The 15,632-nt window shown below is 50.6% G+C and overlaps 1 protein-coding gene across 11 annotated transcripts in view; it reads right to left on the bottom strand.

Moving 5' to 3' along the window:
- Window positions 1-15,632, bottom strand: part of MSI2 (musashi RNA binding protein 2) — a 200,658-nt gene that overhangs the window by 33,569 nt on the left and 151,457 nt on the right. For 10 of the 11 annotated variants that reach the window (XR_011682424.1, XR_011682425.1, XM_071448042.1 and 7 more), the window contains 2 exons: window positions 11,512-11,626; window positions 5,683-5,757 (listed from right to left, as the gene is read on the bottom strand). Coding sequence is in view for 9 of the 11 variants with exons in the window: in XM_071448042.1 (XP_071304143.1) it covers window positions 5,683-5,757; window positions 11,512-11,626 (190 nt within the window). In the remaining 2 variants the exon portion in view is untranslated. Of the gene's footprint in view, window positions 1-1,483; window positions 3,173-5,682; window positions 5,758-11,511; window positions 11,627-15,632 lie in introns of those variants that run through there. The other variant, XM_071448048.1, reaches the window with a different exon arrangement.

The raw sequence follows: 15,632 nt of genomic DNA, 5'->3' as shown, positions 1-15,632 counted from the left end.
AAGCTTAATTTTAAACCAGGTCCAGTGTAAAGGCTTTGTTTTCAGGGCCAGAGGCTGAAACAGAGAGGTGGGAAGAGGTAACTCAGGTGGTTCCAAGAGATTCCAAATGCACTCTGTAAACCATGCAGATGCAGTGATGTGTTTAAACAAGGCATGCAGTGCAGGGGAGAGCAGAGCAGACTTAAGCAGTTAAGGAAGGGTTAGACAAAGGAGTGAGAAAAATCTCCAGCTCTGTTCCACGTCTCTTGCTGGTACAAGGCTTAACTAACTGAACAATTGAAAATAGGTTTTACATTTCCTCCTCCTATTTTGCAGCTGCCACCAGGTCCTCCTCTTCTGAGCGTTACGTTTGATCACTCCAGTATCACGAGCACACAAACTCTGCTCCCATTAGTAAATGTTCTACAAGCCTCACACTTGTGTAACAGTGCTTGAAGAGTGCTCTACAGAGCTGACCCCTATTAATACACACCTCCTCACTCCCTGTGGGTACAGAAGCCATGGGCAGGCAGCACTTTAAAATCCCTTTACCTCACCAGAGTAGGAAGCTGGGTGCTCCAGCACAGGGCAATGTGTCTTGGGGACATGAAGCACCACATGCCCCAGGCTGGGTGTTTTACACCACTGCACGTGGGACAGAGGGAATGGTTGGCTTTCTGGAATGCTGCAGCCACACCCTTTTCCATCTCCACTGCACTCTCCTTTGAGGTGATTAACCAAGGGGGAACCTGTGCAGCAGAACCTGCATCGGGGTGTCCTAAACCCCAGACAAGGAACCTCCTTCCCTCTCCTCCTCCTCTCAAGACACCATGACAAAGAAGCCTTAAGCACAACATAATAATTCCTCTTATCTTTGGCACCAGTTCCTTCTCCTCACCTGGAAAATTCCTATTTTCTAGTTCTTACCTCCTAGGGGAGCACCACACATAACTGTACACAGGTACTGTGTACCTCCCTGCCCACGCTGATGGCTGAACACTGTGGGACTGCCATTGGGAAAGAAACTGAATTAAGCTCAACAGAAAGTTGGTTTAAATGCTCTCACAGTAACAAACCCCATCAGTCTGAGACTTTGAACCATCCTGTGTTGCATTTCCACTGCCCCAGGCACTGCAGGAGCGTGACCCAAGGCTGAGCCCATGGCCTTTGTAGCACCAGTACTAATAAGCAAATATATTTCCCTGAGCTCTGCAAAGTTTGTGAAAATATTTGTTTTCCTCACCTCTCACCATATACAAAGGTTTTAATAAGCTTTAACAAACATACAAGCAAACAAACCCTTAATTAAAATAAATAATTTAAATTTCTAACCTGAAGGCTTCTATGAAACTTCGACAATCCCCAAACACTCAGGTGATGATGGGAGAAAATATAACTGGGATAAAGGACAGTGCAGAACATCCCACCACAGTGTGGAGGACCAGGGGGGATGCTGCAATTTCCTCTCCCCCCAGTTAGGAGTGCATTTTGTCTTTTTTTTTGGTATAATTTTTGCTGTAAACACACCTTGCATGTAACTGTTCCTCTGCAGGTTCTTCAAACAGTGGGTCACACGTTTTGAGTGATGATTTTATTCTTTTATTCAACTGTCATTGGTACTGGTTATTTGGGGTGTCCAAACCAAATTATTAAAATTGCAAGCTAAGAGAGCAGCAACACAGCAAATCCGTTGTAAACAATTTATTATTATTTTCTACCTCAGTTACTTACAGGAAAAAAGTCATAAAAAAGAAAAAAAAAGAAAAAAAAAAGAAAAAAAAAGAAAAGCACAGATGGACTATTTACAAAAAATGAGAAAATTCACAATAGCTGAAATGTTTGCAAATCATGCACACTAAGACAAGTTCACAAAAGCAAAGCAATTCATAGCAAAAAACCCCAAACAAAATAATAAGAAGCCATACAGATTAAAAAAAGCTATTGCCTGCAGAAAAGTCAAAAGAAAACTACCCAAGTATTACATCAAGCATCTTTAATGAAATGAACAGCACAGCCATGGATTGTAGAGCCTTTGACACTGACATTTTAAACAAGTGGATTAACAAACATTAAAATGCATTACAGTTCTACTGTAAGCATGCACCATACTTCTCACAAACTTATCAAATGGGCAGCAACACTTCAGGAAGAGCAGAATTTAAAGAGAATGGTGTTTTCTACCCAAAACTCCAGAATCTGGTCATGTTAAATAAAGCCAATGGATGGAGGCGTGCAGCTCTCCTGCCATGTGGGTGGGGATGAAGAGGCGCAGGTGATGCAGCTGAAGCAGGGAAAGCTTGGCCACAATTTAGGAAATTTGCCCATGATTTGCAAGCAAAGTTTGGAAGGAGAAGCAGCTGCAGGGAGTGTGCAGGACCATCGCTGGTCAGAGTTAGATCAAAGAATCAGAGAAACCCAGAATGGTTTGGGTTGGAAGGGACCTTAAAGCTCACCCAGTGCCAGCCCTGCCAGGGGCAGGGACGCCTCCCACTGTCCCAGGCTGCTCCAAGCCCCTGCTCTGGGAGCAGGAATTGCTGTGGGGCAGCAGCCCTGAGCCCCTCTCTGGGTGGCATCTCAGCATGGCCCTCGTGTGATGTGGCAGCTCCCAGAGAGCCCCAGGCCAGTGGGGCAGGTGTGGGGCTGTGACACACGGGGTGACACAGCCGGGTACCACAGCCCTGCAGGGACAGGGGACGGCCCTCGGGGTGGGGTTTGTGCCACTGCTGGATGTCCCCACGTTAAAGAGGGCCAGTCACTCTCTTTGGGGCTGTCTGTGAGACCAAATCAACCCAATCATCCTTCTCGCTGCATTGATAAAGTGATTTCTAAGAAGTTTGTGAGAAGTCATGCCTTCGGAACGCCCCTGACCCCATCCTTGTGAGTTACATTCCAAGTGGGCATTAAAAACTCATAACAAAGCAGAGGAAAAAAAAAAAATTAAAAAAAAAAAAAAGCAAACTCAAAGCAGTGAGGATATGGAGCCTTTAAAAAAATAAAAATAAAATAAAAAGTCCAGTCAATCAAACCAGCCAGTAAGAGCAGCAATTTTTCAGTGGACATTGATATTAAACATGGACCACCCAGGCTTTCTCTGTCTCTCTCTCATTAGCACTGTAGTAAACCCCGATTAATTTGTTATGCATCTTTAAGAACTAGTTGATAAAAATTATGTCTTGTGAAATCGGCAAATAGTCTGCAAAGTGAAATAAGAACAGAAATTAATAGATTAAACTGAAAAGATAAGTCCCAGAAAAAAAAAAAAAAAAAGAAGATACACAGAAAGGGAATGATTGCAATTAAAATAAAAAATAAAAGAGGCAATGTACTGCATGAGGAAGGGCTGGGAGGAATAATGGGATAGGAGGAGATAGAGCAGTTGCCAAAGGGTTGCGTGCCTTGCCCCTGGAGCCAGGGGCTGTCCCGTGCCATGGGAGAGGACATGGGACAGCCCCTGAGGGACAGGACAAGGGAATGGGAATGCAAATAGGTGGGTAGTGGCAGAACTCCTGGGAGCAGCCCAGAGTGTGACTGAACATTTTTCTGTGTATTTGTACTGAGGCTGCACCACCAGGGCAGGAGGCAGGGGAAGCTCTCGCACCCAGCACGCTCCTGCACAAACAGCCAAGATCTTCTCCCTCCAAATCACAACACCGAGGTTTTAAACCTGGCACCTTCCTCCTGCCCTGCTCCTGAAAGGCTCCGTGGCACCAAGCTGTGCCCTGTGGCACTGGGCCCTCTGCCCCAAACACTGCAGCAGCAGGGACAGCCCCTCCTGTCCCATCCCCAGCAGCGGGGACAGCCCATCCTGCTGCTGCACCACTCCCCAGCCCACACCTCCGGCCAGGACACTCCAACGGGCTGTGATTGTGGAGACCTGAGCCCAAAGCACCTGAGAAACTCCCAACAACTCTGGAAAGCTTCTGCTTGCTGCTAAGGAGTAACTGATCCAAGTGGGAGGGGAGCAGGGGAACTGAGCAAGGTGAGACAGGGCCCTGAGCATCTCCTGCTCTCCTGCAGTGACCCACAGCTTCCTGGTGGGGACAACACACCTGGATTTATTTTCCATATTCAATCTCTGCAGGAGACTGAAAATAACCAGGCGGTAACTGGAACTCCTGCTTTGGTAAAAACAGGCCCTGAATAAAAATACATCTAAGGAAGGGTCGAGTCAAAGGGTGCCTTTGCTGTCAGTGAGCAAACACAGCTGCTTTAGACATGTTTGTAATTAATCTCTTCTAACCTCTGCAGATTTCTGACATTAAACCTATCAAAGGAGTCTCTCCTTCAATGCCTTCGTATGAATCAGCTGGTACATAGAACTGTGAGGAGTCAGAGCCTGAGACAACACACAAACACCTGCTGAGGCCTCCTCCTCATCTCCAGCTCCTGGCTGCAATCCTGCCAGACCAGACTGTCCTGTTGGTTCCAGAGGAACCAGAGGTGGTGTCACCTGCATCTGGGGACAGCTGCCTTGTCCCCCACCAGCCCTGTGCCACCCCAGCAGCTCTGCTGTCTGCCTGACACCCCAGTTGTTTCAGACCTGGCCTGGTCCAGGTGGGAAGATGTACCACAGGTGGGAAGAGGTGGCTCAGCTTCCAGAAGAGCCCTGGCATTTGTGAATTCGAGTGAACAAACCCTCACAGGGCTGTTCCCCTCGGTGTTATCAGTCCTGCAAGAAACAGCCACACAATAACCCCATCCCAAGGATATCTGCTCACTCTACAGATGACAACAATCTGCATTTTTCCACAGCAGGGTCTCATCCTGATGACCTAGGGCTGCACACACGGCTCCACGTTTGCCCCAGCGTGCTGCAGGTGTAGCCAAGCACTGTCCACACCCTCAGCCACCCTAGAGAACCTTCCTGTGAGGTGCTGGTTTCCCTCCTGCCCCTCCAAACAGCAAAGCCACTGCTTCACTTGTCCCAGCAGCCTGGGAGAGCCCTGGGGTGAGAGGAAACCCTGAGCCCTGTGTGGTGCCATCCCACGGTGGGATGTGCTGGGAAGGGCACATCTGGATGGGCTTTGTGGGATGCCCCATCCCTGGAGTGCTCAAGGCCAGGCTGGGCAGGGCTCTCAGCAGCCTGACCCTGTGGAAGGTGCCCCTGCTCACTGCAGGGATTGGACCTTTGGGGGTCCCCTCCAGCCCAAACCATCCTGTCCTGTGCTTCCATTGCCTGATTGCCCCCGAGCCGAGGGCAGGGGGATCCCACCCGAGCCCAGGGCCAGCCCCACACACCTGCAGCTCCTGGGAGGGACCCCCAGGGCCAGCCCAGACACAGCAGGGTGGGCTGTGCACTCAGCAGTGCAGGTTCACTTACCCCAGGCCAGCACGGGGAGCCGTGTGCGGGTCCCTGTGTGCAGCTCTACAAAGGAAAAACCCAGCAAAGGGAGGGGGACAGCTCTCCAGTGATCTCTCTTGCTTTCATGGTTTTAATTTAAGAAGTTTGTTTTCAAATAACCAGTACCAATTTATACATCAGGAAAAAAATGTGTTGAAAATATGTCGCTATAAAAGTCTATTTTAAAATGCTAAAAAAAAAAATAATAAAATTGCTGTTGTGTGAGATGCTCCCTGCAGACTTGCCTGTCTCAGCTTGCAGCTACAGACTTAAAAAAAAAGGAAGAAACCCAAAAAAACAAAAAAAAAAAAAAAGAAGGAAAGAGGGGAAATAAAGCATATCTGCAAATGAAATGTACATACCTGGGAACTGATAACTGTAACTTGGGGCAAATCCAGGATATCCTCGGCCATATGTTGCAACAAAATTCGGGTAACCTTGATCACAGACATGTAAAAAAAACAAAAAAAAAAAGAGAGAGAGAAGTTTAAGGATTAATGAAGGTGTTTTTTGAAGGTTTTTTTTTGTTTGTTTGTTTTTTAACACAATGCACAACGTCAGGGAGGATGGGTGAGACCTAATTTTACGGAGGGTATTAAAAAATCAGATTTATTCCACTCATGCCAAACTGCAGAGAGGTTTCATCATTATCCTGAATAGAAACATCTCGAGCTGGCGGCGCTGGCCCAGCTCCGAGCAGGAGCCCTGTCACTCTGGTAATTAACATGCACTTTGGTGTCTGGAGCCCAAGGACTGTGCATACTTGTTAGCTGGAAGAGTAAATGCCAAATGCTAAGGCTAAACACATAACACGGGTTTGCTCTGACATTTGGAGAGCTTACAATGAATGTACTTTGCTTCAGAGCTATTGACAGTTGGAGATTAAGGTAGTAGTAATTCTTTATCCCGGGAGTGTGAAGGACAACAGTTAACACATCAAAGAGTTGGAGGCAGCAGAAACGAGCCAGGGAGTCAAAGAGCTTTTAATTTTTCAGGAAAGTAAAAGGAAGCTGCCCGAGGTGCTTCTGAAGGCCCCTTCTGAGGCAGAGCAGCCGACCTCGGGCAGCTTTGGGAGGTTTATTAGGGGAAAAGCTCACTTGAGAGCATTTCGTGAATAAAAACAGTGAAGGCACAAAGAGGGAACTCTGCTGGTTTCACTCTCTGCCTGTGAAGGGATGTGCTGGGTGTCCCACTGATGCAGCAGCCCTCGGGTCACACACTGTGCCACCCCTGTTTTAACTTCCCCACAGCCATTCCCTCGGTCCCAGAGGGGCTATTTGCTCTGACCCAGATGGCCAATGTCCCAAGGTGCCCTGTACACTCAGGGGGTTTCCTAAAATTCCAACCTCACATTGATCCTCAACACTTCCTCACTCAGTTTTCTTAAAAACAGGCACTGTGCCGCACAATTCCAGTGCACTGCACACTAGAGAGTGAGCCTCAGCATCAGCCCAGGCCTCTCCAAACCAAGAGCCCATCAGGAAAAGTTCTGTCCTGCTGTCTGAAGTCAGTGGGAATCTTGGCAGCAGCTGGGCTGGAGCCCAGAACAGGCTCAGCAGCCGAGTGGCTCTTGTGGGGGGCTCCTCCCCTGCCTGGATTCATCCTGTAACACACTCATCCATCACTCAGCTGCTCTCCTGCTGCAGCAAGCCCCTCCATTTCCGATCACATTTGTACATACGTGCAGCCTACTATAAATCATAATCTAGAAGTGGAAGATAAAAATGCCTGGATGAATTCTGATGTGGGATTAGGCAGTGCCAGGAAGGCAGCCCCGCGACGCCCAGGGTATGTACACGCTGCTGAGCCCTCCTTGCACAGCTCAACAGCTGGATTCCCTCTGAAATTAATCACCTCTGTCATTAAGTCAGATCCTTCAGAGTTAAGCTTTACAAACCTTTTTTCCCTTCTTTTTTTTCTTAAGCAACACTATTGATAAATGGATTGTTTGCTAAGGAAGTAGCGCCATTAACACCCCTGAAAAATCGCTCTGCAGCGTCCACTGCAGCCCCTCTCTCCTTGCCAACAGGAGGAACTCAGTTTGCTCTGTCTCAGACAGCTGTGAAGCAGACCTGCCAGCTCACAACTGCCAGGGCACAGTGCTGGGCAGCACCTGAGCTCTGCAGGTGTGGTACCTGTGGCCCCAGCCAGGTCAGCACGGTGGGGGATGGCAGCTGCCCACGGTGCTCTGGATGCCACCTCTGCTGCTGCCTGCCCTGGCACGGTCCAGGCTCTGACCCCAGGGCAGCCCTGCTGTCCCTGGCCAGACCTGGCTGTGCCTGACAGCCCCAGCAGCAGCCAAGCTGCCCGGGGGCTCTGCTGGCTCCGCCAGCACTCGGCGCTCTCAAAGTCAGGCAGATGAAATCATAAATTTATAATACAACATTACTTCAATTTTCCTCTTCATTTACTGCTGCAGTGCCCAGCTCTGCTCTAACGACTCGAAGCCTGATCCTCGTGGGGACATTGCCTGGCTGAATATCAATGGTGTTTAACACCACGCCTACATGGATGCTTCATCAGGCCAAATGATGGCCCTGCTGACCTACCCAACATTCCCATTAGGTGCCATCCTCATCCTGCACTGGGCACCAAGAAGCTGATTTGCCTTGGTAGTCCTGGGGAGTGACCAATTCCTGGTAAGTGAACCAAAAATCCAAGTTTTGACTGCATTGCCTCCTTCAAAGCAAGACTGTCCTGTGCACAGAAGCAGAACTCAAACCAGCAGCCAAACCACTTTCACACCACTGCTTCTACCCAGCTCCTGTCCAGGCTGTGGAACTCTTTTCATTTTAAAATTTGCTAATGGGGTGGACAAAAGCTCATGGTCAATATGTGAGAATGCTGAGCACACAGGAGCCAGGGGACCCGTGCAAAATTAGTTCAAATGCTCCAGAAAATGCAAGGAAGGAAATGTTGTCTCCAAATGCTGCTCTGAGTTGCAGCTGCTACTCCATTGAACAGTGTCTGGTAGAAAAAGGAATGACTTTCTTTGAAGGGCACAAGCTTCTCTAATGCATGAGCTCAGCCCACCTAGACTGAGCGTGAGCAGGAACACAGAGCCCTGCCAGGGACCTGCCCAAACCCGTGTTCCCACCTCACATCACTCCAGCACTACAGGGTGAGCCTGGGGGCCGAGCGCTCCCAGCTCTGGAGGGGTTTGCAAGCTGAAAGGAGCCCAATTCTAACATTAAACACCAGGATGATGCCCACCAGCAGGAGAAATGAGTGCTGCCAGCCCCAGCTCAAGGCAGGCAGCACAGGGTCACCTCCAGAGCTGTGTGTCACCATTGTGGTGACTGCAGTGTCCCAGACACAGAGAGCAGCTCCAGATGAGAGGGGACACAAAAACCATGTCCTCTTCATGTTGCTCCTCTGCTGCTCTCTTCTTTACAAGTTTCCAGGCACAGACCTGAACAGAGCACAAAAAGCTCTGGGGCAGTGCTGTGACACCCACACCCTTGGGTGACAGAGCACACCAGGGCCAGGTGCCAGTGTGAGGCTCCAGGCACAGAGAGGGTTTCCTGGTCACCAAACTGCTCCTACTCAGCCACCCAGGGGCACACAGGGCCTGTTTGTGAGCATGCAAGGGGCTGGGGAGCAGCTCTGACTGCTGGCTGGGCTGACAGGGAGAGGAGTGGGACTGACTCTGCTCCTCAGGGAGACGAGTGGGACTGACTCTGCTCCACTCTCTGTGCAGAGAGGCTGATTAGAGCCCTTGCTCTCCCTGAGAGCAGCGTGTCCCAGCCCCAGCCCCAGCCCAGCAGCCGTCCTGGCAGAAGGCTCAGCCTGCCCCTGCTCTCCCAGTCAAAAAATCCTTTCAGAACACTTTAATTTTGCTCCAATCAACCAAATCATCACAGAAGCGGCTGCCTGCGCACCTTTAGACCCTGGCTGCTGCAGGCTCCTTGGGGAGGCTGTGATTAATGAAAAAGACCAACTTCCTTAATAGCTTTGGAGGGAGTCGCTCCCCGCTCCTTCCTTGGGGTTGTCTCGTGCGTTCGTTCCTCTTATTCCCTCCTCTGCCCAGGAACAGCAGCTGGAGAAGGTGACCTTGAGCAAGGATTTCTGGAAACAGGTATAAAAACCCCTCCAGAGCAGCCCCAGTTGCTCTGGCTCCGTCCAGCTGGGCAAGGAACAGAATAATGGGGCAGACCTGACCTGGCCTCGTGAGTCCCCACAGAACAATCAGCAGCAGCAGTGATGGAACTCTGTGTCTGATCATTTGATGGGTTAATTATGCCCCTCTTCCTGCAGGGACAGGCTCTGCAGCCTTTGAAACAGGGGCTTTCTGAGAGCCATCCAGCAGCTCTGCTCTCCCGTGCTGCAATCTCCTTGTTTAGCACTTAATTATTTAACACAGTGCCACGGTAGCAAGCAGGAACTTGGAAGATGAAAAACCAGCTCGAGTGGATAATGAAGCATCTGGCCTTCACCATGGATCAATCACCAATGCTCAGCCAGTCCCCCCAGTCTGAAATGCAGGGAGAGCAGTGTGGGACTGGCTGCAGCTGCACTGGCCAGGCTGACCCCACTGCAGCAGCTCCAACAGGTGCCCCAGCTCTCCCTCTGTGCAGTTCCACTCACTGAGGGCTGCTTCCCTTAATTCTCACAGCTTGAGAGGATCCTGTTCCAGACAGCCAGCCCCAGTGGGAACAGACTCACACTGCACCTGGGGGCTGAGTTTTCCCTTCAGGACGCTGGGGTGGACTCAGCTCCATCCCCTCTGTGCCCAGCTGCAAGGAACAGGGCTGAGGCCACACGGTGGATGGAGGATGAGGCCATGGATCTTTCTGGCTTCCCAGGGTGAGCTGCTGTCTCTCCTGCAGCCAGCAGGACAGGCCAGCACGGTGGCACACTGGCCTCCCTCACACCCCACCAGGGGCAGCCCGGCTGGGAGAGGAACAGCAGAATTCGAGTACACTGGCTCAGGCAGGCTGGGAACACACAGGTAACGAAATCACGGGCTGACTAGAGCAAGATAAATATTTTAAGCATAAAATGTGATTTCCAAACGCTATGGGGCAGGGTGGTGGTGGAGCGTGGGGACAGCAAAACAGATGATGAGCTGCAGTAACCTGATTACACATCCAGAAATGGATCACCCCAGCCACACCAACAGAAGCACTATTAATTCTGAGATAAAGCAAACATGGCAGCAAGTTCTTCCTATCAAATCAAGCAGTGCCTGGTGTCAGACACCTCAGTGTAGCAGCCTGATCCTTGCAGGAACTGGGTCCTCTGACCTGACACCCACCCCAGGGGCTCTGGGGTCCTCCAGCATCTCAGCCAGTCCCTGAATCTGCTCAGCAGAGCTCAGGGCAATCCAGATCCCAAGGCTGGGCTTTGTGCTCGGTTTCTGGGATCATCTAAACCCAGGAGAGGAAAGTCAAAGCATCCTGAAGGGGGACACTGGCTTGGGAAAGGCCCACTGCTGCCTGGGGACACCTCCAGATTGCCCTCCCATTCCCACGTGCTTCATGGACACAGCAGGTGGCAACTGAGGGGAAGTTCAGGGATACAAAGGGAGCAGAAAGTTTAAAATATACAGTGTTTTACAAAAAAACCCCAAAACATTGGCAATGGATTAGCAGCATTTTGGCCGAGAACAGAGTAACTGGGGTTGTCACATTATTTAGAAAGAATTATCTAGGCAGAAACAAATGAGAACCAATTATAACTAAATAGACCTCCTGCACAAATAGGAATTTGCCATTAAGTATCATTTATCCCATTTAATTAGTATTTTCTGGACACAATACTCAGGACTAAAATACCATTCCATCTCCTTGAAACTTGTAATTATTGTTGTGACCTGTCCTGTTCCGCATCCCCCCACTTCTTCCATCCATGCCATTTAAGAACCAGCAAGATTTTCAATTATCTGTGCTGAACTGTCAAAGCTACCTTTAAAAGAAGGGGAATAATGTGTGACTCAATTCCTCTAAAAAAGGGGAGAGATCATTTTTAGTCAGAATGAACACACTGCATCTTTCATCATTCTATTTTTGCGAGTAAGAGTAAAACAGGCTATTTAAAACATCCATTTAAATGCAAATTTTTTATATTCCAGGCTGGGGGGGGGGGGGGGGGAGAGTTAATCATTTACCACAGACAGGATTATTTTCTTCACTCCACCCCTGCTAAAGTTGCAGGCTGGCACCCACACAGGTGTGGGGATTTGCACTTACCCAACATTCCCATCCCTAGCATGAACGCGTCCATGGTGTACGGCAATCCACGTGCCCTTCCTCTCGTCCCTGGTGGAAACATCACTTCTTTAGGTTGTGCTTTCTTACATTCTACCTATTGAGCAGAAACATGTACAAATGAGATGCAAATGAATTCCATGTAAATGTCAAATGCAGAACTGATCTACTTAAGGGGGGGGGAGGTTTATTTTTAGCATCTGCCTCCCCGCACCTCCTCCCGCTCAAAGGTGAACTTCCAGAACAGCGTAACCAGGTTTGAAAGAGCCAACGTGTGTGTCTCTTTAACCACCCACTGCAGCCCCCAAAGATGACAGAAGTGCTGATTTAAGAAGTTCTGTGTTCCTGAAAGGGAACCCAGCACCAGTGGGAGCGGGATGAATGGAGGGAGGGCTCCAGCACGGCTCCGCTGCAATCGATAACACAGAACGACTCCCAGTGATCATTACAAAAAGCTCCTTTTAAAATAGGAATAAAGAATCAATATTTCTACCCAGCAGAAAATTTCTGTAAACCCTATTAATAAAGGATCTGCATTCTTTCACTTTCAGTTACTCCTGCTGCCTTGGGAAGTTGCTCAAGCTGCCCATGCACCATCCCATCAGCAAAGTGGGACAACGTGGGCACAGGAGTGAAGCACCACAGCATGGATATCCTGGGGACCTGGGTGGTGCCTCTTCATCAACAGCAAAAGCAGAAAGAAAAGGGGCCCGGCTGCTCTTCTGCCAGAATCCAGCCCTGTCCTTACAGGGAAGGGGATGGAGATGGCCAGGACATTCCAGAGCCACAGTTACCTCAAGGGGAAAGCCCTGGAGGGATGTCCCAAATGTGACAGGACAGGCAATGGGGCTTCTCCAAGAGGAAATGTGTATGGATTTATGAGTCAGGACTCAGCTCCACACCGAACTGCCCCTGAGAGTGCCTGATAAGGGTCTTTGTACACACATCTGGACCTCACTCAAACTTTCAATTCAGAGTTTCTGGGCATCTTAATAATTTCCAGATTTTTTCCACCTCCTCATACAAGGATGTGCTACACTTTCAGCAGCCCAACAAAGAAAGGTTTAATTCTAAGGCTAAAAAAAATAAAAAAAGAAAAGAAAAAAAAGGCAGGGAAACTAAAATTCACTATTTTTGTTTAGTCTAGTTTGGAGAATTAACCTTGCACTGGGGTACTCCTGGGTCAAGCAGAGCAGTCTCAGCCACGGGAAGCCAGGAGGGCTGAGCTGGGGAGTGAAAAGCCTCTTATACCCAGCACAACAAAACAGGCTGTCAGCCCTCAGCCCAGGATGTCTCACAAACCCCTGGTTAACAGCTTTCCAGGGAAAGCAGGGCTATTTTGAGGAAAGCAGAATGTGAATATCCACAATGCACAAACCCCCACTGAGCCACCCAAAGACAAGGAGACTTTGTTGTGCCAGCCACGTGTGAGGGGCTGCAATCACCTTGGGGACAACGTGTCACTCACACCAGGCCAGCCACACCAGGCAGCAGCACAGGGGCTTTCAGCTTAGTTTAAAAAATGCACTGAGTTGTGGGTCTGTTGATTTACCACTTTACTGATCAATGGCTGGGGCTTGGAATTAAAAGGTCTGGGACAGGCCCTGGGACAGGGTGCCCAGAGAAGCTGTGGCTGCCCCATCCCTGGAAGAGCCCAAGGCCCACAAAACCTGCAAAATCCCAGCCTGAGAGGGAGGAAGAGCCACAGGTGCTGGGAGTGTCCCAGCCTGTTCTAGAATAGCCAACATTTCAGTCAGCTGCTCGAGAGGCTGACATGAGAGCTTGACTCAGGCTCAGCTCATCACCCCTCTCACCAGCACTGTACCCAGCATGTGGGTGACTCCACCACAGGGGGATCTAAGGGAAGGTAATTACTCCACCACATTTCTCTTCCAGCTACTTTTACTCTTCCTTAGAAAAACAGGTGGCTCTTTGCAAAGCAGCCTGCTCCTGTCAAGGGAACAACAATCTGAGGACAGCTCGTTTGGGTTTATTGTCCCCCTGCAATGTTTGGAGCATCTCTGGCCTCCCACATAAATTCCAACTTCCATTTATTAAATACCTCGCTGGCATTTTCTTTTCACTGTCCCACTGCTCGTTTAATATTACATTTGACATTCTAAGCTTTATGGATGGCAACAGAAGCAGAATGGATGAGCTAAAAATAGCCTGCCAGGGAGGCTGGAGCTGGAAATAGGCTGGGGAGCAGCGGCCCTGCTGCCCTCTGCCTGCCCTGCCTTGGGGACACGGCCAGGACAGCAGCAGCAGGAGGAGGGAGCTGGGGGAACAACAGCCCCAGCCCACGGAGCTGGGCATTGGCTACTGAGCCACCTGGGCATGGGGACAGGCATGGGGACAGGGACAGGGACACGGGCAGGGAGGGGACAGGGACACAGGCCAGGATGGGGACAGGGACACGGGCAGGGACAGGGACACGGGCAGGGATGGGGATAGGGAAGGGGACAGGGACACAGGAAGAGACAGGGACATGGACAGGGACACGGGCAGAGATGGGGATGAGGACAGGGTGTCCCAGTCGCAGCTCACCAAACCCCATGGCCTCAGGCTGTGAGAGCCCATCCCCTCCATGGCTCAGGGACACGGTCCCCGTGTGACAGGACCCCAGCACTGCTCCTGGCAGCTGAGTGTCACACCAGGGCAGCTCCAGTGTGTCAGCCCCAGCTCCTGTCACAGCACACACAGCTCCCTGGCCCTGCAGGGGCTGTGGTGCAGCTGCACACACAGCTCAGGGCCATGACTCAGTCCCAAGACGGGCTCGTGGCTCATCCCCTGCTCGTGGGCTGCTTTCAGAGTCAGGGCTGAGGGAGGGACATGAAGGGAACACTCGGAGATGGTGGCACCTGGAGGGGGCACCGAGCGGGCAGAGGAGTGGGAAGGGGACATTTTAATTACCCAACAGCAAACACCAACACTCAGAACTGTTTCTCTTGCTCTCTCTGAGGCTCCTGGAGTGTTTTCAGCCTGCCCCATGCTCCCTGCTCCCTTCCTGGGAAGGAATCCCCCCAAGAGCTCTGTGCTATTCCTCCCCTGCCAGGAGATGCCCAGAGCCAGCTGAGGCTTTCCCAGCCCACGGGGGCAGATGCAGGGATGAACACCAAACACTGACCCTGCCTGGGGCTCACCAGCACCTGCTGCTCCCCCTGCACCTCCCCAGGGCCCTCCTGAGCCCTGCTCCAGAGAAAAGCCTCTGGTGGGGATAACTGAACCTATGGAGTGTCCCTCCTGCTGTGGACAGGAGAATCCTGGAGGGGAGCTCTCCCCTCCCACCTGGCAACCCCTGAATTCACACCCCAGTGTTTCTCCTTTGTTTGTGACTCCTCACTGGCTCTGTTGGGTGGTGTTTGTTCTGTTCCTTTGTTTTAAGGCAGCTTAGCAGCATTTAGGAAGGATACAAAGGGAACGAGGCTCCCCCAGCCCAGAGGCACTCAGGGGGTCAGGGAGGAAAGCCCAGGGCAGGAGGGGCTGGGGGCAGTGGGACAGGCAAATCCACAGCATCCATGGGAACTGGAGCAAGAGACTTCCCACAGGAGCAGGGGCACTGCCCCAGCCCTGCCCACCACCCACCCCACACTTGGACAAGGGACCCTCACTTTTATTTCAGATGCATATTGCAGGGAGCAACAATATGAGGAATATTATTTCAGTGCCCTGGGAAAAATTAGCAAGTCAAATATTGAATCAGGCCTCCAGCATATGCCAAGGAGATTGCTTTGATCTTATCCACACTAAAAGCTCTATTATTAAATTTAAAGTCTGTGAACACATATCAGACCGATATACAATGCATATCTGAATACACATTTGAGAAGCAAAGGATGTTTTGACAAAGGGAAAAAGAATATTTTAGCCGAAAATATCAAAGTTACTGCAGCAATTGAAATACAAATGCCCCTTTTCATCTGGCTCAGGGCAACCCACAACCTGGGACCTGCCTGCCACTGAGGAGGAACTTCAGCTGGGCTGTGTGCAGGAGGAGCTGAGCTCACACCCTGCCCCGGGGTTCTGACACCAAACGCTGCTCTGGGGCAGCTGCCTGGGCCCTGGGGACACAGCAGGGGCTGCCAGCTCAGCACCCTGACCCC

The sequence above is a fragment of the Agelaius tricolor genome, unplaced genomic scaffold (assembly GCF_023055355.1).
Source record: "Agelaius tricolor isolate 1412-34295 unplaced genomic scaffold, bAgeTri1.0.p SCAF_25, whole genome shotgun sequence".
NCBI lineage: Eukaryota > Metazoa > Chordata > Aves > Passeriformes > Icteridae > Agelaius > Agelaius tricolor.
The sequence above is the reverse complement of the archived record's forward strand: the minus strand, read 5'-3'. Positions and strand labels throughout refer to the sequence as shown.